Source organism: Scyliorhinus torazame, chromosome 14 (genome assembly GCF_047496885.1).
Source record: "Scyliorhinus torazame isolate Kashiwa2021f chromosome 14, sScyTor2.1, whole genome shotgun sequence".
In the NCBI taxonomy this organism is placed as follows: domain Eukaryota; kingdom Metazoa; phylum Chordata; class Chondrichthyes; order Carcharhiniformes; family Scyliorhinidae; genus Scyliorhinus; species Scyliorhinus torazame.
Genome location: NC_092720.1, coordinates 126,799,461 through 126,821,475, shown reverse-complemented (window position 1 = coordinate 126,821,475; position 22,015 = coordinate 126,799,461). Strand labels below are relative to the sequence as shown.

The following is a 22,015-nucleotide window of genomic DNA, read 5'->3' as shown; positions in this document are numbered from 1 at the left end:
CCTTGGCTGACTCTCTAGATGTTCATCAGTGGAAAGAGGTGGAGTGTGAGTGCCTCATGTCTTTTATAGTCAGATCCCACCCCTGAGTGTCCTGCCTGCTTATTGGTCATGTCCTGTTCCCTGTGTCCATTAGCTGCTTGTCTGTATATCATGATGTGTGTGTCTGCATATCATAACAGGTGGGACCTGTTCTCTAGATCCTCCACCTTCTCCTGGAACCTTTTCTGTTGGTCTCTCAACATTCCCACCTCCAACTCCACTGCAGCTTGGTGCTCCTCCTGCTCAGTCAGTGCCTTCTCCACTTTCTGGATCGCCCGATCTTGAGCATCCAGCCTGAGTTCCAGTCGCGCAATCGACTCCTTAATCGGGTCCAAGCATTCCTGTTTCTGCTTGGCGAAGCCTTCCTACATAAACTGTATCAGCTGCTCCGTCGACCGCTGGGTCATCAAGGCAGAACTCCACCATGCTTTCTCCCGTTGCAGCCTCGGTCCAAGCCTTCTCCGTTCGTCTATTTCTTCCTTTGCGAGCACTCCTGGTCCGCCTCTCTGTGCATTGATGCAGGATTCCTCTTCACAATTGCGTCCAACATCAATTTTCCACTTCAGATACCGCAAAAAATCGAGGAACAAAGTCCAAAGTTACGACCCGAGCGGGAGCCACCAAATGTGTGACCTACTTCTTCATAGCTGCCACCGGGCGGCCGAATGGTGACAAACTTAGGTGATGCAGTGAGGTCCAAGATCTTTCTTTCCTCCCCCATCGTAAAGCTCCTTACAAGCAGAGCAAGGTTAACAGATAGAATACAATAAGTGTGCACATGCAATTTAACACTACAAAATTGCAGAGGTCGTAATGTCTCCTTTTATACCTGCTCCTTCCTTTAGCCATCTTGAATTTATCTCCTTCACCTTTAAGTGGCTCCCTTCATCACCTCACTTCATTCGCACATCTTGCACTCCGTATTTAAATTCTGCGGTTAACCACTTGAAATCATGTTTCATTTCTGATTTCTCCCCCATTCCTCCTCTCCCCTTCTGAAGGGAATAACTAGGTCCGATGTCAAGAGCTGTTGCTCCTGTTATGGTCCTCGGTTTAGAGAACCCCAAAGTGTATCGTGGAGTTCACCTGACCCACAACTTTTAATAGATTGTGGTATGGGGAGCACACGGCCCACTCTACAGGTGTGGTACAGCAGAAATGGAAAAGTATCTTTTAAAGCAAAACAATGTTTATTCTATGAACTCAAGTTATCCTTTTTAAAACATACAGTGAACATCTTAGCAACCATTAATTCAAATACAACCCCCAAAGAATACAACACTAAGTAATCCTTTAAGCTTTCCTTTTAACATCCATAAGACGTAAAAAAGAACTTTTAACAGAAGCACATCAGGTTAAAGTCACTACTGAGAGCAGTTATTAGTTTTAAATCACCAGGATCGATTTACAGTTTTTAGATTACAGAGAGAATGACTAATACCCTTCCGGGCTGTGACTGCAGCTATCCAGCTCTGAAAACGAAACTAAAACACACCCTGCAGCAAACAGCCTAAAACAAAAGTAAAAAGCTGACAGACAGCCCAGCTCCACCCACTCTCTGACATCACTGCAGTAGTAAACATCCATTTCTTAAAGGTACTCTCACTACAGATATTTATATACACACCCATTTATAAACACCTTAAGGGTACTGTCAGATGGCACTCCCTATTTTAACATGTCCATTGGGGGAGGCAGTGGCATAGTGGTATTGTCACTGGACTGGAAATCCAGCGCCCCAGGATAATGCTCTGAGGACCTGGGTTCCAATCCCATCAATTCAATACAAAATCTGGAATCAAAAGTCTAATGATGACAATGGGGTTAGTTTTCCCGTCCCGTCCGCTAAGGGAGTTGTCGTGCGTGCGGGACGGAAAATTTGATGGTCGATTTAACCTCGGGCAGGAATTTCCAATCTCCTAAAAACTCATCTAGTGCATCAATGTCCTTTAGGGAAGGAAATCTGCCGTCCTTACCTGGTCTGGCCTACATGTGACTCCAGACCCACAGCCATGTGGTTGAGTCTGAACTGTCCTATGAAATAGCTTAGTGAGCCACTCAGTCCAAGGGCAATTAGCGGGACTTCCCGACAGAGGTCTCATTTCTGGGGGTCTCCTTATTTAGGGGTTCTCTGCAGGTGTCTCTGAGGGGGGTACCCTTATTTAGGGGGACTCTTTGGGCATGGGGGTGTCGGGCTACCCCTGTGTTAGGTGGCGGGGACCAAGAGAATCCAGGGGTGGGGGGCTGAGTTGTGATGCAGTGGGATTGGGAGGGGGGTGGTGCGCAGCCGTGGCACCTCGCTATCGGGCCACCGCTCAAAATGGCAGCCCAATAGCGGGATTCACTCGGGAGTCCCTTCAAATCCTCACCATGCATAAATTTGCATGGCTAAGTATTAGGAATCGCTTCCGGGAGCGTGAATCAGGTGCAATTCAGCTCCGGCAGGAGAACATTGGGCGCAATTCTTCGGAAAGGTTCCTAAGTGTGGTAATGAGTGGGAACTGCCGCAAGCTTTCCGACTCACCGCCAAGTAAGGCTGGCAACGCTATTCAATGATTATTGGTCCACTGAACGGGGCCCCACGGGCTTCTCGCCGCAAATGAAGGCTCGCCAGCCGATTCGGCAGCGCGCTCGCCAGGCACCCGCTAACAAGGTTGAGCAGCGCTCAAACAGCGCTTGCCCAGCCATCCCCAGCCAGGAGACCAGCCCAAGATTCGAGGACCCTGACCTGGGGAGGCTCCTCGATGCAGTGGAGGCCGGGAGGGATGTCCTGGTTCCCCTGAGGGCCCCGGAGGATCAGTCACGGGGCAGCCACAGCCGCCGCCACCTCACCCCAGACAGCACTGGCTGCCCCGTGACTGATCCTCCGGGGCCCTCAGGGGAACCAGGACATCCCTCCCGGCCTCCACTGCATCGAGGAGCCTCCCCATGGAGTGCTGGCTGCCTCCACCTCTGATGTGCAGCCTGGGGGTACACCTAGATGTAGCGGTAGTGCTAGGAAGGCAAAGCATATCAAGGGTCACTGAGGGCACTGGGAGGGTGTGAGGGGGAAGAGGGACGGCACCATCAGAAGAGTGGGGAATTGTTACTCGCAATAAACACCCTTATGCACAATTGGTAAGACCCCTCTGTCACTTTCTCCCGCAATGCGGGCCGACCTCCGAACTATTGCCCCCCGCCCCCCGTAGCACTCACTTACTCTCTGGCTGTGGACATGTCCCCGAGCTGTGTCCATCCCCTGGGTGTTTGGATGTTGGCTGCTGCATGTGTGGAGTTGCCTCCCGCAGTGTCCAGGCATCACAGGCTGATTGGGATGCTAGGCAATGTCTCCCAGATGCTACATGGCCTGCCTACTCACAGGAATCCCCTTTGATTGTGTGAAGTGCTCACTTCAACCACGATTGCCAATTCCCCGATTAGCAATAGCCTTCAGCCAGAGGCCTCGACAATTGGTGCGGGGGTTATCGGTGGTCGGTAGGGCAGACAGGCAGGGACAAGGATTGCCCCCGGAACAAGTACACACAATCCACAGGTTGGAATGGTACTGCCGTGTGCGATTGCCCCCCAGTTGCCCCCCCCCCCCCCACAGTGCCTCCCCCCTCCCATGGCGGCCCAGCCATGTGGAGGGTCCCTCACTCCCGGCCGAGGAACCCCACCTCCCGCCAAGTACTGGGGCGGCAAGCCAAGTGCCCCCGGCCTCTTTGCCTGTGAGCAAAGATGGCTACTCACCTCCTCGGCTCCCCACAGAAGCCCGTCCACCAGTTCACGTTTTACACAAGGAGTACTAATCGGCATCAATGTGACCACTTACTGGAGAGGCCGATAAATGACAGGAGGTCTTTGGATGTGGGTGGCTCTCGTTAATTGTATTGAAATAGGGCTTAAGTGGTGATAATTGGTTTCTCACAACGCTACGGCAAGATCCTAATTTTGCCTACGGGAGTGGGCCGGTTGCTTCGTAAACTGTTTGGCGCCTGGCACGGTTTACTGCCTCTCACGTTATTTACCGGCCTCGTTTTGCTCGAGCGAGAGCGTTACGAGGCCGGAGAATTGCGACCATAGTTTCCCAAATGGAGAATTTCGCCCATAGTGATTAAGTTTAATTTTATGTTTTGTTTTAGATTTGCTTGTAATTTATGATTTTGTACGTTTTCGTCAGTTGATAGTTTGTTATTTTGTTATTATGTAAAACTTCAATAAACATACTTACAAAAAAAAGAAATGGGGCTTGTTCACTAAACATCATCCGATGAATAAGGTTGGATGCATCTAATACACGTCCAATATCTCAAAACGAGTTATAGAAACTGTGGAATCCAACGGAAGAGACGCAGGAACGCCTGGTAGGAGAGGAATGAACAAACGTTTATTATGATGTACACACTATCAGAAAGCGACAAACTCCTCTCCCCAAAGGACCACCCTCCCTGACCTGCACCCAGATCAGGGTTTTTATACTAAGAGGTTCCCCCTTGTAAAGGGGAAACCCCGCCCTCAATTACCGGGAGAGTTCATTCTCTGAGGTGAAAGGGGGGAATCGCAGAGAGCTCAGTCCTTGGCCCCCAAGGGGGTTGTGACAGAAAATGCTTCAATCATTCATATGTTAATTAAACTATCAGCCTCAAATGGTATAAACAAAATTTAAGTATATACGCTTTGTTTGGACGCAGAGGGGGTGCATGGCCCGCGCAGTCAATGTTGTGAGCAACCAACACACACCAACAGGGGAAAAAAACCACGTGGATGGAAACCACTGGAATGTGGCAAACCCTGTGGGAGACGGTCAACAAAAACCATTCTTGTGAAACCTTTTTGCGCAGGCTCACAACCTTCTTGGTGTGGTGCCCAGAAATGCACACAACAGGCGGAACCAATGTTTTATAAAGGTTTTTCATAACTTCCTCACGTTTGACTCCTATGCCTCTATTTATAAACCCAAATATATAAAGATAGCCTGCAAACCATGTCCATGTCCAAATGCAGCAAAACCTGGACAATATCCAGACTTGGGCTGACAAGTGGCAAGTTACATTTGCACGCACAAGTGCCAGGCAATGACCATCTCCTACACGAGAGGATCTGACCATTGCCCTTGACATTCAATGGCATTACCATCACTGAATCCCCAACAATCAACATCCAGGGTCTTACCATTGACCAGAAACTGAACTGGACTAGCCACCTTAATACTATGGCTACACCAGAGCAGGTCCGAGGCTGGGAATACTGTGCCAAGTAACTGACAACTTGACCCCCAAAGCCTGTCCACCATCTACAAGGCGCAAGTCATGAGTGTGAAGGAATACTCTCCACTTGCCTGGATGAGCGCAGTTCCAATAACACTGAAGAAGCTCAACACCATCCAAGACAAAACATCTCGCTTAATTGGCACCCCATCAACAAACATTCAATCCCATCACCACTAATGAACACTCACAGCCGTGTGTACCATCTACAAGATGCACTGCAGGAACTCACCAAGGCTTCTTGGACAGCACCTTCCAAACCCATGACCACTCCCTCCCTAACAGCACTGTGGGTGTACCTACATCTCAGGCACTGCCGCGGTTCAAGAAGGCAATTGACCACCACCTTCTGTAGGGCAACGAGGGATGGACAATAAATGCTGGCTTGGCCAGCAATGCCCACACTCGTAAATTACTTTATATTTTTTTTCATTATAATTTTAGCGTGCCCAATTCTTTTTTTTCCAATTAAGGAGCAGTTTAGCGTGGCCAATCCACCTACCCTGCACTTTTGGGTTGTGGGGGTGAGACCCACGCAAGCACGGGGAGAATGTGCAAACTCCACACGGACAGTAACCCAGGGCCGGGATCGAACCTGGGACCTCAGTGCCGTGAGGCAGCAGTGCTAACCACTGTGCCATCATGCTGCCCTGACTCGTAAATTACTTTAAAAGGTCATTCTCCAACTTGTTCAGCGATTGCCCTTGGAAGCTTCTTGCACAGAAGGAGACCATTCAGTCGATGGCACCTCTGACAGTTCTAGGAAAGAGCCCCCCACCCCCTCCCCCTTCCACCTTTCCCCACAAACTTTAAACCCTGTCTTTATAAAAAATATTTGCCCACTTTCCTTTTTGGCATTTATGGGCGGGATTCTCCGTCCTGCTGCACCAGAATTCTGATTCGACACGCCGTCGGATTCTCCGTTTCCCCGGCTGGCGAATGGGTTTCCCATTGTGGGGCAGCCCCACGCCATCAGGAAACCCCCGGGCCACCGGCAAAACGGAGAATCCCGTCGACGGAGAATTCGGCCCCTTCTGTTTGCCATGATGAGTACACAATGAAAAACTTTGGCAAGACAACAATTTCTAGAATACCATGTGGATTAGGCCTGAGCCAGTAGGGTTTAAATCCTGGGTTACGACAATCACATACTTATACAGCAACTTTAACATAACAAACGCGCTTCACAGGAACATTATCAAACACAATCTGACACTGAGTTACATACGGAGATGTCAGGGTGTATGAGCAAAAGCTTGGTCAAAGAGGTAGGTTTGAAGGAACGTCGTACAGGTACAGCGAGGGGCAGACAAGTGGAGAGATTTAGGAAGGGAATTGCAGGGTGTCGGGACGAGACAATGAAAGGGGCGACCGTCAATGGTGTGCCGATTTACACCAGGGATACTCAAGAAGCCAGAATCGGAGGAATGCAGATATCCTAGGATAGTGGGGTTGGAGGAGATTACCTGGTCTTTGTTTGGATTTATCTCTCTACAGCATGAGGCACAGAGTCAGAAGCAGACGATCCATTATGTCGTGCTGAATGTTCCATGGAAAGCCCTCTGCTATTTTGCGGAGAATATGGGGCTCCTTGTCCCTCTGCAGGTGAGTGAATCGGAAAGGCTCGGTATTTAATTGCTGGGTGTCTTTGTGTTAACTTCAACTCCAGTTTTCATTACTTACAACTTTTGTCCCTTTCTTTCCTTAAGATAGTGGGGCTGATGACTCTGGTCATTACTGGTCCTTACATAGCACCTTCCAAAGCCATGACCATTATCATCTAGAAAGACAAGTGTAGCAGATATCTGGGCACACCACCCTCCTGGCTTGGAAATATATCTCCGTGCCTTCACTGTCGCTGGGTCAATATCCTGGAACTCCCTCCCTAACTGCTCTGTGGGTGTACCTACACCTCATGGACTGCAGCGGTTTCAAAAGGCAGCTCACCACCACCAAGGACAATTAGGAATGGGCATGAATGCTGGCCCTAGTCAGCGACACCATCATCCCACAAATGAATAAAACTGAATTACTTCCTCCCTGGTTGTATTAAACAGGCACCAAGGTTAAGCTGAAGATGTGAAGACCTGGTGGGAATCTAGCCTTTCCATTTTGCTCTGGGTTTACTGGAGCTTTGATTTGTGAGAGTGAAACCCGCCCCACACGAAGCAAAGACCTGGTGGCATATTTGGCTATTGGGCTGCTGTCATGCTTATTCATGATGTGGAGATGCCGGCGTTGGACTGGGGTGAGCACAGTCAGAAGTCTTACAACACCAGGTTAAAGTCCAACAGGTTTGTTTCGAATCACTAGCTTTCGGAGCGCTGCTCCTTCCTCAGGTGATTGATTCACCTGGTGTTGTAATGCTTATTCTTGGAGCGTTGTAGCCTACCTTGGCATCTGCCCTTCCCCCATCCCAATCCCTCCCACACAACCAGAGAAAGGATACAGCACAGAAATAGGCCATTCAGTCCATCTTGTCTGTGCCGACCCGAGGACACCCAGGTGCCCGCTCTAATCCCACCTTGCTGCACCCGGCCCATAGCCCTGCAGCTTACAGCACCTAAGGTGCAGATCCAGAAACCTTCTAAAAGAGTTTAGGGTCTCTGCCTTCACCACCGACTCAGGCAGCGAATGCCAGACACCCGCCACCATCTATGTAAAAATGTTTTCCCTCATGTCCCCTCTAATCTTTCTGCCACTTAGCTTCTACCTATGACCCCTCGCTGCCAAGGGAAAGGGGTTTCTCCTGTTTACTCTATCTCTACCCCTCACAATTTTGTACACCTCACTCATGTCACCCGTCAGCCTTCTTGGTTGCAAGGAAAACAACCCTGACCTCCCAATCTCTCCTCGCAGCTACAATTCTCCAGCCTGGCAACATTCTAGTAAATCTACTTTGCACTCTCGCCAGAGCAATTATGTCCTTCCTGTAATGTAGTCACCAGGACTGTGCACAATACTTCAGTTGTGGCCTCACCAGTGTCTTATACAATACCATCATTATATCCCCACTTCTGAATGCCAATGAAGGAGAGCACACCTTCTTTACAACCTTATCTATCTGTACTGCTACCTTCAGGTGCCTGTGTACTCGCCAAGATCTCTCACTTCATCTACCCCTCTCAGTATATTCCCATTTATTGTGTATTCCCTTTTACTGTTTGACTTCCCAAAATGCATCACCGCACACTGATCTGAGTTGGATTCCTTATGCCACTTTTGTGCTGTTTCCAGACTTCTTCATTAGGATGCTGACTGCAGGATGCTGTTCCCAGACTGCCTCACTACAATGCTGACTGCAGGATGCTGTTTCCAGAGTGCTTCACTGCGATGCGGACTGCAGGATGCTGTTCCCAGATAGTTTCACGGTGATGCTGACTGCAGGACACTATTCCCAGAGTGCTCCATTGCGATGCTGACTGTAGGACACTGTTCCCAGACTACTTCACTGTGACGCTGACTGCAGGACACTGTTCCCAGAGTGCTTCACTGCGATGCTGACTGTAGGACACTGTTCCCAGACTACTTCACTGCGATGCTGACTGCAGGGCACTGTTCCCAGAGTGCTTCACTGTGATGCTGACTGCAGGGTGCTGTTCCCAGAGTGCTTCACTGTGATGCTGACTGGAGGCACTGTTCCCAGACTGCTTCACTGTGATGCTGACTGGAGGCACTGTTCCCAGACTGCTTCACTGTGATGCTGATTGCACGATGCCCTTCCCAGACTGTTTCACTGTGATGCTGACTGCACGATGCCCTTCCCAGACTGCTTCACTGTGATGCTGACTGCACGATGCTCTTCCCAGACTGCTTCACTGCGATGCGGACTGCAGGAAGCTGTTCCCAGACTGCTTCACTGCGATGCTGACAGCAGGAAGCTGTTCCCAGAGTGCTTCACTGTGATGCTGACTGCAAGACACCATTTCCAGACTTCTTCACTGTGATGCTAACTGCAGTACTCCATATTCAGACTGCTTCACTGTGATGCTAACTGCAGTACTCCATTTTCAGACTGCTTCACTGTGATGCTGACTGCAGGACACCATTTCCAGACTGCTTCACTGTGATGCTGACTGCTGGACACTGTTCCCAGACTGCGTCACTATGTTGCTGACTGCAGGATTTTGTTCCCAGAGTGCTTCACTGCGATGCTGACTGTAGGGCACTGTTCCCCGACTGCTTCGCGACAATGCTGACTGCAGGACACTATTCACAGAGTGCTTCACTGCAATGCTGACTGCTGGACACTGTTCCCAGACTGCTTCACTACGATGCTCACTGCAGGACGCTGTTCCCAGACTGCTTCACTGTGAAGCTGACTGCATGTCACTGTTCCCAGACTGCTTCACTGTGATGCTGACTGCAGGATGCTGTTCCCAGACTGCTTCACTGCGATGTTGACTGCAGGATGCCATTTCCAGACTGCTTCACTGCGATGCTGACTGCAGGAGGCCATTCCCAGACTGTTTCACTGTGATGCTGACTGCAGGACACTGTTCCCAGCCTGCTTCACTGTGATGCTGACTGCAGGACAATGTTCCCAGACTGTGTCACTGTGTTGCTGACTGCAGGGCGCTGTTCCCAGAGTTCTTCACTGCGATGCTGACTGTAGGGCACTGTTCCCTGCCTGCTTCACGGCGATGCTGACTGCAGGGCACTGTTCTCAGAGTGCATCACTGTGATGCTGACTGGAGGGCACTGTTCCCAGACTGCTTCACTGTGATGCTGACTGCAGGACGCTGTTCCCAGAGTGCTTTAATGCGATGCTGACTGTAGGTCACTGCTCCCAGACTGCTTCACGGCGATGCTGACTGAAGGGCAGCGTTCTCAGAGTGCTTCAATGCGATGCTGACTGCAGGACACTATTCCCAGAGTGCTTCACTGCAATGCTGACTACAGGACGCTGTTCCCAGACTGCTTCACTGTGATGCTCACTGCAGGGTGCTGTTCCCAGACTGCTTCACTGTGATGCTGACTGCAGGCCACTGTTCCCAGACTGCTTCACTGTGATGCTGACTGCAGGTCACTGTTCCCAGACTGCGTCACTGCAATGCTGACTGCAGGATGCTGTTCCCAGACTGCTTCACTGTGATGCTGACTGCAGGATGCTGTTCCCAGACTGCTTCACTGTGATGCTGACTTCAGGACACTGTTCCCAGACTGTGTCACTGTGGTGCTGACTGCAGGATGCTGTTCCCAGAGTGCTTCACTGCGATGCTGACTGCAGGAGGCTGTTGCCAGACTGCTTCACTGTGATGCTGACTGCAGGACACTGTTCCCAGACTGTTTCACTGTGATGCTGACTGCAGGACACTGTTCTCAGCCTGCTTCACTGTGATGCTGACTGCAGGACAATGTTCCCAGACTGCGTCACTGTGTTGCTGACTGCAGGACGCTGTTCCCAGAGTTCTTCACTGCGATGCTGACTGTAGGGCACTGTTCCCGGCCTGCTTCACGGCGATGCTGACTGCACGAAGCTGTTCCCAGTCTGCTTCACTGTGATGCTGACTGCAGGACACTGTTCCCAGACTGCTTCACTGTGATGCTGACTGCAGGACACTGTTCCCAGACTGCTTCACTGTGATGCTGATTGCAGGTCACTGTTCCCAGATTGCTTCACTGTGATGCTGACTGCAGGACACTGTTCCCAGACTGCGTCACTGTGTTGCTGACAGTAGGGCACTGTTTTCAGAGTGCTTCACTGCGATGCTGACTGCAGGGCACTGTTCCCTGACTGCTTCAAGGCGATGCTGACTGCAGGGCACTGTTCCCAGTCTGCTTCAAGGCGATGCTGACTGCAGGGCACTGTTCTCAGAGTGCTTCACTGTGATGCTGACTGCACAACGCTGTTCCCAGTCTGCTTCACTGTGATGCTGACTGCAGGATACTGTTCCCAGACTGCTTCACTGTGATGCTGACTGCAGGTCACTGTTCCCAGACTGCTTTACTGTGATGCTGACTGAAGGACACTGTTCCCAGAGTGCTTTACTGCGATGCTGACTGCAGGGTGCTATTCCCTAACTGCTTCACTGTGATGCTGACTGCTGGACACTGTTCCCAGAGTGCTTCATTGCAATGCTGACTGCAGGTCACAGTTCCCAGAGTGCTTTACTGCAATGCTGACTGCAGGGCACTGTTCCTAGAGTGCTTCACTGTGATGCTGCCTGGAGGGCACTGTTCCCAGACTTCTTCACTGTGATGCTGACTGCAGGACACTGTTCCCAGAGTGCTTCACTATGATGCTGACTGCAGGGTGCTGTTCCCAGAGTGCTTCACTATGATGCTGACTGCAGGACTATTCCCAGAGTGTTTCACTGCAATGCTGACAGTTGGACACAATTCCCAGACTGCTTCATTGCAATGCTGACTGCAGGACACAGTTCCCAGAGTGCTTTACTGTGAAACTGACTGCAGGATGCTGTTCCCAGACTGCTGCACTGCGATGCTGACTGCAGGACGCTGTTCCCAGACTGCTTCACTGCGATGTTGACTGCAGGACGCTGTTCCAAGACAGCTTCACTGTGATGCTGACTGCATGACGCTCTTCCCAGACTGCTTCACTGCGATGTTGACTGCAGGACGCTGTTCCCAGACTGCTTCACTGTGATGCTGACTGCATGACGCTCTTCCCAGACTGCTTCACTGCGATGTTGACTGCAGGACGCTGTTCCAAGACTGCTTCACTGTGATGCTGACTGCAGGACACTGTTGCCAGACTGCTTCACTGTGATGCTGACTGCAGGATGCTCTTCCCAGAGTGCTTCACTGTCATGCTGACTGCAGGACACTGTTCCCAGACTGCTTCACTGTCATGCTGACTGCAGGACACTGTTCCCTGCCTGCTTCACTGCAATGCTGACTGCAGGGCACTGTTCTCAGAGTGCTTCACTGTGATGCTGACTGCACGACGCTGTTCCCAGTCTGCTTCACTGTGATGCTGACTGCAGGTCACTGTTCCCAGACTGCTTCACTGTGATGCTGACTGCAGGGCACTGTTCCCAGACTGCTTCACGGCGATGCTGACTGTAGGGCACTGTTCCCAGTCTGCTTCACTGTGATGCTGACTGCAGGACACTGTTGCCAGAGTGCTTCACTGCAAAACTGACCACAGGACGCTGTTCCAAGACTGCTTCACTGCGATGCTGACTGCAGGATGCTGTTTCCAGTCTGCTTCACTGTGATGCTGACTGCAGGACACTGCTCCCAGACTGCTTCACTGTGATGCTGACAGCAGGTCACTGTTCCCAGAGTGCTTTACTGCAATGCTGACTGCAGGGCACTGTTCCGAGAGTGCTTCACTGTGACGCTGCCTGGAGGGCACTGTTCCCAGACTGCTTCACTGTGATGCTGACTGGAGGGCACTGTTCCCAGAGTGCTTTACTGTGATGCTGACTGAAGGAAACTGTTCCCAGACTGCTTCACTGTGATGCTGACTGCTGGACACTGTTCCCAGAGTGCTTCATTGCAATGCTGACTGCAGGTCACAGTTCCCAGAGTGCTTCACTGTGATGTTGACTGGAGGGCACTGTTCCCAGAGTGCTTTACTGCGACGCTGACTGCAGGGTGCTATTCCCTGACTGCTTCACTGTGATGCTGGCTGCAGGGTGCTGTTCCCAGAGTGCTTCACTGCGATGCTGACTGCAGGACACTGTTGCCAGACTGCTTCACTGTGATGCTGACTGCAGGATGCTGTTCCCAGAGTGCTTCACTGTCATGCTGACTGCAAGACACTGTTCCCAGACTGCTTCACTGTCATGCTGACTGCAGGACACTTTTCCCTGCCTGCTTCACTGCAATGCTGACTGCAGGGCACTGTTCTCAGAGTGCTTCACTGTGATGCTGACTGCACGGCGCTGTTCCCAGACTGCTTCACTGTGACGCTGCCTGGAGGGCACTGTTCCCAGACTGCTTCACTGTGATGCTGACTGCAGGACAGTGTTCCCAAACTGCGTCACTGTGATGCTGACTGCATGACGCTCTTCCCAGACTGCTTCACTGCGATGTTGACTGCAGGACACTGTTCCCAGACTGCTGCACTGCGATGCTGACTGCAGGACGCTGTTCCCAGACTGCTTCACTGTGATGCTGACTGCAGGACACTGTTCCCAGACTGCGTCACTGTGTTGCTGACTGTAGGGCACTGTTTTCAGAGTGCGTCGCTGCGATGCTGACTGCAGGGCACTGTTCCCAGACTGCTTCACGGCGATGCTGACTGTAGGGCACTGTTCCCAGTCTGCTTCACTGTGATGCTGACTGCAGGACACTGTTGCCAGAGTGCTTCACTGCACAACTGACCGCAGGACGCTGTTCCAAGACTGCTTCACTGCGATGCTGACTGCAGGATGCTGTTTCCAGTCTGCTTCACTGTGATGCTGACTGCAGGACACTGTTCCCAGACTGCTTCACGGCGATGCTGACTGTAGGGCACTGTTCCCAGTCTGCTTCACTGTGATACTGACTGCAGGACAATGTTCCCAGACTGCTTCACTGCAATGCTGACTGCAGGACGCTGTTCCCAGACTGCTTCACTGTGATGCTCACTGCAGGATGCTGTTCCCAGATTGCTTGACTGTGATGCTGACTGCAGGACGCTGTTCCCAGACTGCTTCACTGTGATGCTGACTGCAGGTCACTGTTCCCAGAGTGCTTCACTGTGATGCTCACTGCAGGACACTGTTCCCAGACTGCGTCACTATGTTGCTGACTGTAGGGCACTGTTTTCAGAGTGCTTCGCTGCGATGCTGACTGCAGGGCACTGTTCCCAGACTGCTTCACGGCGATGCTGACTGTAGGGCACTGTTCCCAGTCTGCTTCACTGTGATGCTGACTGCATGACGCTCTTCCCAGACTGCTTCACTGCGATGTTGACTGCAGGACACTGTTCCCAGACTGCTTCACTGTCATGCTGACTGCAGGACACTGTTCACTGCCTGCTTCAAGGTGATGCTGACTGCAGGGCACTGTTCTCAGAGTGCTTCACTGTGATGCTGACTGCACAACGCTGTTCCCAGTCTGCTTCACTGCGATGCTGACTGCAGGGCACTGTTCCCAGACTGCTTCACTGTCATGCTGACTGCAGGACACTGTTCACTGCCTGCTTCAAGGCGATGCTGACTGCAGGGCACTGTTCTCAGAGTGCTTCACTGTGATGCTGACTGCACAACCCTGTTCCCAGTCTGCTTCACTGCGATGCTGACTGCAGGGCACTGTTCCCAGACTGCTTCACGGCGATGCTGACTGCATGACGCTCTTCCCAGACTGCTTCACTGCGATGTTGACTGCAGGACGCTGTTCCAAGACTGCTTCACTGTGATGCCGACTGCAGGACACTGTTGCCAGACTGCTTCACTGTGATGCTGACTGCATGACGCTCTTCCCAGACTGCTTCACTGCGATGCTGACTGCAGGACACTGTTGCCAGACTGCGTCACTGTGATGCTGACTGCATGACGCTCTTCCCAGACTGCTTCACTGCGATGCTGACTGCAGGACACTGTTGCCAGACTGCTTCACTGTGATGCTGACTGCATGACGCTCTTCCCAGACTGCTTCACTGCGATGTTGACTGCAGGACGCTGTTCCAAGACTGCTTCACTGCGATGCTGACTGCAGGACACTGTTGCCAGACTGCTTCACTGTGATGCTGACTGCAGGATGCTGTTCCCAGAGTGCTTCACTGTCATGCTGACTGCAGGACACTGTTCCCAGACTGCTTCACTGTCATGCTGACTGCAGGACACTGTTCCCTGCCTGCTTCAAGGCGATGCTGACTGCAGGGCACTGTTCTCAGAGTGCTTCACTGTGATGCTGACTGCAGGGCACTGTTCTCAGAGTGCTTCACTGTGATGCTGACTGCAGGTCACTGTTCCCAGACTGCTTCACTGTGATGCTGACTGCAGGACACTGTTCCTAGACTGCGTCACTGTGTTGCTGACTTTAGGGCACTGTTTTCAGAGTGCGTCACTGCGATGCTGACTGCAGGGCACTGTTCCCTGCCTGCTTCACTACGATGCTGACTGCAAGACACTGTTCCCAGACTGTGATGCCATTTGCAAGACGCTGTTCCCAGACTGTGTCTCTGTGATGGTGACTGCAGGATGCCCCCAAGCTTGTGCACTCAATAGAATACAAGCCCGTCCTGGTAAATAAACATGTTACTTCCCCCATAGGCAATCGAGGAACCAAAACAACCAAATTCAGCAAATGTCCCCCAAAAAAGAAATGCCGCAATTATATATGTAAATCTGGATCTCACCCAGCGAGGGCGTGATCTCAAAACGTCTCATGAGATCTTGTTAGATCTTGTGAGACATCCCGAGTGTCGTCATCTCGCGAACCTCGTCACATTACAGCTTCGGACGTGACGAGGCCGTTCGATTGCGCCAAATGTAAATAAATATAAAGAATCAGGCGTACGGTAATTTAAATAGATTGGTAAATTTCACTTTAATCCATACAGCAAATGTTAATCTAACGCAACCACAAGCAATCCTCTTCAGCATGCATGGTATTACGTATCAGCACAGCTCCCCAATATGCTGTTCCTTATTCATGCAGGGTAGGTCCGTTGTGCTATCCAACAATCAATTTATCTCTGAGCTTTATCATCAGCGAGGCACACGTCTACAAAGCCTCTCTCCCTCGGGCTATGACAATCCTGATGGTGTAACTTTCTAGAATTCCTTTTCAACTGACCAACCCGGTTCATGGTTTGACCACTCCTGGGAAAACACCCAGCCCCATAGCATCCCAGAGCTATTCTCAAAGCTTTTCAGGTTTTAGATCTTTTTGACCAGCTCACACAGGTAGATCCTGTCTCCTTTTCGGGCAAAGGGACCTCTTTCTGAGAGCGATTTTCTTGTTTTCTCTATAATATTTTGTGTTCCTGTCTGCTTTCTCTTTGTGTTTGCATCTGTGCAGTGCACTGATCGTCTTCACCCTCCAGCTCCTTTGATTATAGCTCTTCTTTGTGTCTGCCAGGCACATGGCTTCTTCCTTAACTTGCTTCCTGTTGAAGCTGCCTCCAGGTCAAGGGTTGTCAGGTCACATGAACAAGTATTTTCTGTTATTCAATAACATTACAATTGACCTCTTTACAATTGATACAAACTCCTAAAAGTACTTTTCAAACATTCTTTAAAAAATTTACAGATCCCACAGAACATTGAATGAAATTACAGATGTTCCTTACTGTACTGCTTCCAAGTTAAAAGTTGCCACAAATTCTCTAAGTCCACAGTCATTCTGGTGAATCTGTGCATCCCCCTCCAAGGTCAATATATCCTTCCTGAGGTTCAGGGAGGAACTCAATACAGTACTCTGAATGGTTTCTAACCAGAAACTTTTTGTTTGTTTGTTCTTTCATGGGATGTGTGTGTCACGGACAAGGCCAGCATTTGTTGCCCATCCCTAATTGCCTTTGAACTACATGTTTACTAGGCCAGTTCGGAGGGCAATTAAGAGACACGGCGCTGTTGTGGGTAGGAGCCTCATGTAGGCGATATTGTGCGCATGCCAGTATAATATAGAATTCCTTGACAGAGCAAGGCTTAGTATGAGTCTGGAGAATAGTACCGTCCATGGTATGATGCATCGAGCCACATGGTAAGAGATTCAAAGGAAGCAGCGTGCATGGAGAAACAGCACCATGAATTGCAGTAACTGGGACTTGTAAATCGTTCAAGATTAACAATAAATGGTTGATGTTTAGACATACAAGTCTCAATACATCAAGAGGACACAGCCGGACGCAACATGCTGCTCAATGAGGCACCATTATTCAACAGGCCAGACCATGTAAATATGGCAGATGTCCTCTCGTATGGGCAGCACAGTAGCACAGTGGTTAGCACCGTTGTTTCACAGCTCCAGGGTCCCAGGTTCGATTCCCGGCTTGGGTCCCTGTCTGTGCGGAGTCTTCACCTTCTCCCTGAGCCTGCGTGGGTTTCCTCCGGGTGCTCCAGTTTCCTCCTACAGTCCAAAGATGTGCAGGTTAGGTGGATTGGCCATGATAAATTGCCCTTAGTGTCCAAAAAGGTTAGGTGGGATTAGTGGGTTACGGGGATAGGGTGAAGGTGATGGATTAGGGTGGAGGTATGGGCTCTTTCCAAGGGCCGGTGCAGACTCGATGGGCCGAATGGTCTCCTTCCGCACTGTAGATTCTATGATCGATGATGAAGAGCATTAGTAACCCAGGTGATAGTCTTCATGACCACCATTCCTGAGACTAGACTTATATTCCAGATTTATGAATTAAATTTAAATTCCATTGGCAACGATGTTGAGATTTGAACCCCTGTCCCACGAACATTAGCCTGGGCTTCTGGATCCCGAGTCCAGTGACATTACCACTGCACCACCGTATCTCCTAAACATGTACAACTGTAGCATAACCTCCTCCCCTTTGTATTCTAGCCGTTCAGGCTAATGTGGAGAGGGTAGAGTTAATGGATGGGGTGAAAATTGATAGGGATGGCTTAGAGTGGATAGGTTACCTAATCCATATGACTTGCATCCCGGGTTGCTAAATGAAAGTGCCAGTGGATTAGAGAGCGGCAAATGTGACACCTGTATTCAAGAAATTGTATACATAAGGATAGTCTGAGCAAAGGCCAGTTAATTTAACATCAGTGGTGGATAATGTTTTAGAAACAATAAAAAGGGAGCAAAATAAACAGGCACTTGGAGAGGGTTGAGTTAATTAAGGATAGAGGGTTTGTGGCGATCTGTAACATAGAAGTAGTACAGTAAGCAACATTTAAAAAGTCGGGGGGATGTATAATTTTTAAGAATGTTTGGTCAGTAGTTTTAAGAGTTTGCATCAATTGTGAAGTGATCAATTGTCATTTTTTTGGATAATAAGAATTACGGGCTCATGTGACCTGACGGCCATTGAGCTGGAGACACCATCAACAGGAAGGCAGTTATAAAAGAAGCAGTTTGGCTGGCAGACACAAAGGAGAGCTGCAGATACAAAGAAGAGCTACAAGCAGAGGAACTGGAGGGTGGATGGGTTTGTAAAAGGCTGATTGTGTTTGACTAATTGATTTTTTGATGATGTAACAGCAAAGGTTAATGAAGGTGATATGGTGGATGCTGTCTATATGGATTTTAAGAACGCTTTTGACAAAGTACCACCTAAAAGATTGGCTCACAAATTTGTGGCTCACGGAATGAGGGTGGTCACTGTCAACTGGGATTAAAAAATCAGTTAAGGGACAGAAGGCAGCAAGTTGTGGTAGGTGGTTGTTTTTCAGACTGGAAGATGGAAAGCAGCGATGGGTCAGTCCCAGGACCATGGCTTTCTTGAAATTATATAAATCAGTTCAAAATTGGAATATAGAGAAAAATATCAGTTGGCCGATTTCACCAAACTTGAGGCGTGGCAAACAGTGAGGAGGATGTCAATCCGCTGTCTCAGGTCGTAAAGAGGCTAGCAGAATCGACAGGCAGAGTGACAGACGGAATTCAGCACTGCGCAAGTGTGAAGTGGTGCATTTTGGCAGAAAGGATAGGGAGAGACAACGTTCGTCATGGCGACAATCACCCCTTCACTGTGCCTGACTCGCTGCGCTCTTGCTCGTCTCTCACTGGCAAATCAGCAGTGCTGGCTGGATTCCCTGCCAGCTGGTAGTTTGTCGGTCAAAAAGGGTTTGAGGAAATGGTGCAATCGGGTCTTGGGGCAGGCGTGTTGGCACCGCTCACATCCGGCCCGGCCTTTCACTTCTTGCCTCCTCCTCACCCAGCCAAACAGACTCAACTAGAACAGTGTGCGAGACACTGGCACTGGGGCCAGTGGGCAGTGTGAAAGATTTTGGGAGATTGAGTAAAAGATGGGTTTAGAAAGGCAGAGGGAGACATCGAAAGAATTAGAGCTTCGGGAATTGGCAGTTCTATATCAAATAAAAGGGACACAGTGCATCTGAACAGAAGGTGCTGAATTAATTGTTCCTGTTGTGAGGAGTGAAGCTCATTGGGATTGATGGGACTAACGTAGAACAATCATTATCACAATTGTAAAAAAAAGGTGGCAGTGCGGTGGTGCAGTGGGTTAGCACTGCTGTCTCACAGCGTCGAGGTCCCAGGTTCGATCCCGGCTCTGGGTCACTGTCCGTGTGGGGTTTGCACATTCTCCCCGTGTTTGCGTGGGTTTCGCCCCCACAACCCAAAGATGTGCAGGGTCGGTGGATTGGCCACGTTAAATTGCCCCTTAATTGGAAAAAATTAATTGGATACTCTAAATATATGAAAAAACATTTTTTTTAAAAGTAGCCTGAGCTGCAATGTGATTTTGGGGCAGCTGTGCTGTGTGTTGGCTGAACTAGACAGTTTGGGGTGTAGGTGTATGACCAGTTTTATTAACTTTCACTATTGTTTCTTTCAGGCAGTACATTCATCAGCACATTCTAGCACCAATTGGTCAGAGGAGTTACTCTCAAAGCTGAGAATATATAATGTCATGTATGAAGGTATTCCGAACAACCCCATAGAATATTTCACCTGCGCATTTCGCCTCTCCAAGTTTGAAAGGTCTGTACGAAATGGATTCCATGAAAATGTTGAGCCACCATGTGATAGATGGGAAGAAAGACTTGGGGGTGTATGTTCTGGTCCTGCTCGCCGTGGGGATCATCACGGAATGGGATGAACACTTTGACGGACCATTAAAAGCTCCTTTGGCATCGGGCAAGAACTTCAGGTCTTGGGGCAGACAGGACCCAGAAAATCCTGCCTTTGCATTTTGATACTGCCCCAGGGTGTTCCAAACCAATGAAATACTTTTAAAGTGTAGTCACTGTTGCAATGTCGGAAACAAGGTCACTAATTTACCCACAGCAAGTGCCAGTTGGTGAAGTCAAAACCAAGAGACAGAGCCTTTCCTTATTGCGAGAGTTAATTGACTTAGTTCAGTATCACCAATTAGAGAATCATGGAATTAACAGTGCAGCAGGAGGCCATTCGGCCCACCGAATCTGCACTGGCTCTTGGAAAGAGCACTCTACTTAAGCCCACACCTCATCACTGTCCCCGTAACCCAGTTACCCCACCTAACCTAAGGGCAATTTAGCATGGCCAATCCACCTAACCTCCACATCTTTGGACTGTTGGACCTTGGGAGGAAACCGGAGCACCCAGAGGAAACTCACGCAAACACCGGGAGAATGTGCAAAGTCCACACACAGTGACCCAAGCCGGGAATCGAACCTGGGACCCTGGAGCTGTGAAGAAACTGTGCTAACCACTGTGCTACCATGCCGCCCATTATCCTTGCACACACCCAGCCATCCCTTATTTATACGTGTTTAAATACGCTTCACTTGTGTTTTTTAAATTAGTTTATGGGATGTGGGCCTCGCTGGCTGGTCCAGCATTTATTGACCATCCCTGAGGATAATTAAGAGTCAACCACATTGCTGTGGATCTGGAATCACATGTAGGCCAGACCTGGTAAGGACGGCAGATTTCTCTCCCTAAAAGGACATTAGTGAACCAGATGGGATTTTACGACAATCGGCAATGGTTCCATGGCCACCTTTAGACTTCTATTTCCAGATTTCTTTCTTTCTTTTAAAAAAAATATTTTTATTGAAGTATTTGCAAAATTTTTATAACAACAACAAACACAATAATAACATAAACATCAACAGGGTAAGAAAAAGACACTTCCCACTCAACCCCTTCTGTACATCCCTCAACCATATTGTACCCTTTGGAATACAGCTTCTGTTGACATTTTAATTTCCCCCGAGAAAATCGCCGAACGGCTGCCACCTCCGAGAGAACCCCAGCATTGACCCTCTTAAGGCAAACTTTATTTTCTCCAGCCTGAGAAACCCAGCCATGTCTCTGACCCTCAAGTCTCCAAACGCGGGGGCTTCGCGTCCCTCCACATTAAAAGGATCCGTCTCCGGGCTACCAGGGAGGCAAAGGCCAGCACGTCGGCCTCTTTCACTCCCTGAACTCACGGATCTTCTGACACTCCAAAGATTGCCATCTCTGGACTCGGCACCACCCGCGTACCTAGCACCTTGGACATTGCTTTTGCAAACCCCTGCCAGAACCCTCTAAGCTTTGGGCATGCCCAAAACATGTGAACATGGCTTGCTGGGCTTCCCGCACACCTTGCACATCTATCTTCTACCCCGAAAAACTTGCTCATCCTCGCCGCTGTCATGTGTGCCCGGCGTGTCGTGTTGGGTGTTCCGATGTACAAACGAACCAACATGGTTGTAGATGGTACAACTCTCCTCCCCGTGCTCATCCTCCCCGTGTGTGCGTGGGTTTCCTCCGGGTGCTCCGGTTTCCTCCCACAGTTCAAAGATGTGCAGGTTAGGTGGATTGGCCATGATAAATTGCCCTTAGTGTCCAAAATTGCCCTTAGTGTTGGGTGGGGTTACTGGGTTATGGGGATAGGGTGGGGGTGTTGACCTTGGGTAGGGTACTCTTTCCAAGAGCCGGTGCAGACTCGATGGGCCGAATGGCCTCTTTCGGCATTGTAAATTCTATGATCTATGAACTCTGTTTTATTATTCTGTATGATAATAACTGTGAACTTCTGGCTGTGGTTCGTACTTTACCAGTTAACCTGTGGACCCAGTCCTAACACTATCTTAGAGAGGCACTCAGCATATGGTGTATGTCTGAGTGGCACGCTGTGAGCTCTGTGATCTGAGCTATCTCCTGGTGGAATGAGCGGGAACTGTGGTGTTCCCTGTTTTATAGTGCGT

At 49.8% G+C, this 22,015-nt stretch overlaps 1 protein-coding gene across 1 annotated transcript in view; it reads left to right on the top strand.

The window, feature by feature from the left end:
* The window catches only part of LOC140390021 (anoctamin-7-like), a 172,031-nt gene that overhangs the window by 35,666 nt on the left and 114,350 nt on the right, over window positions 1-22,015 (top strand). The window contains exons 4-5 of the mRNA XM_072474849.1: window positions 6,783-6,890; window positions 19,672-19,817. Of these exons, the coding sequence (XP_072330950.1) occupies window positions 6,783-6,890; window positions 19,672-19,817 (254 nt within the window). The remainder of the gene's footprint in view (window positions 1-6,782; window positions 6,891-19,671; window positions 19,818-22,015) is intronic.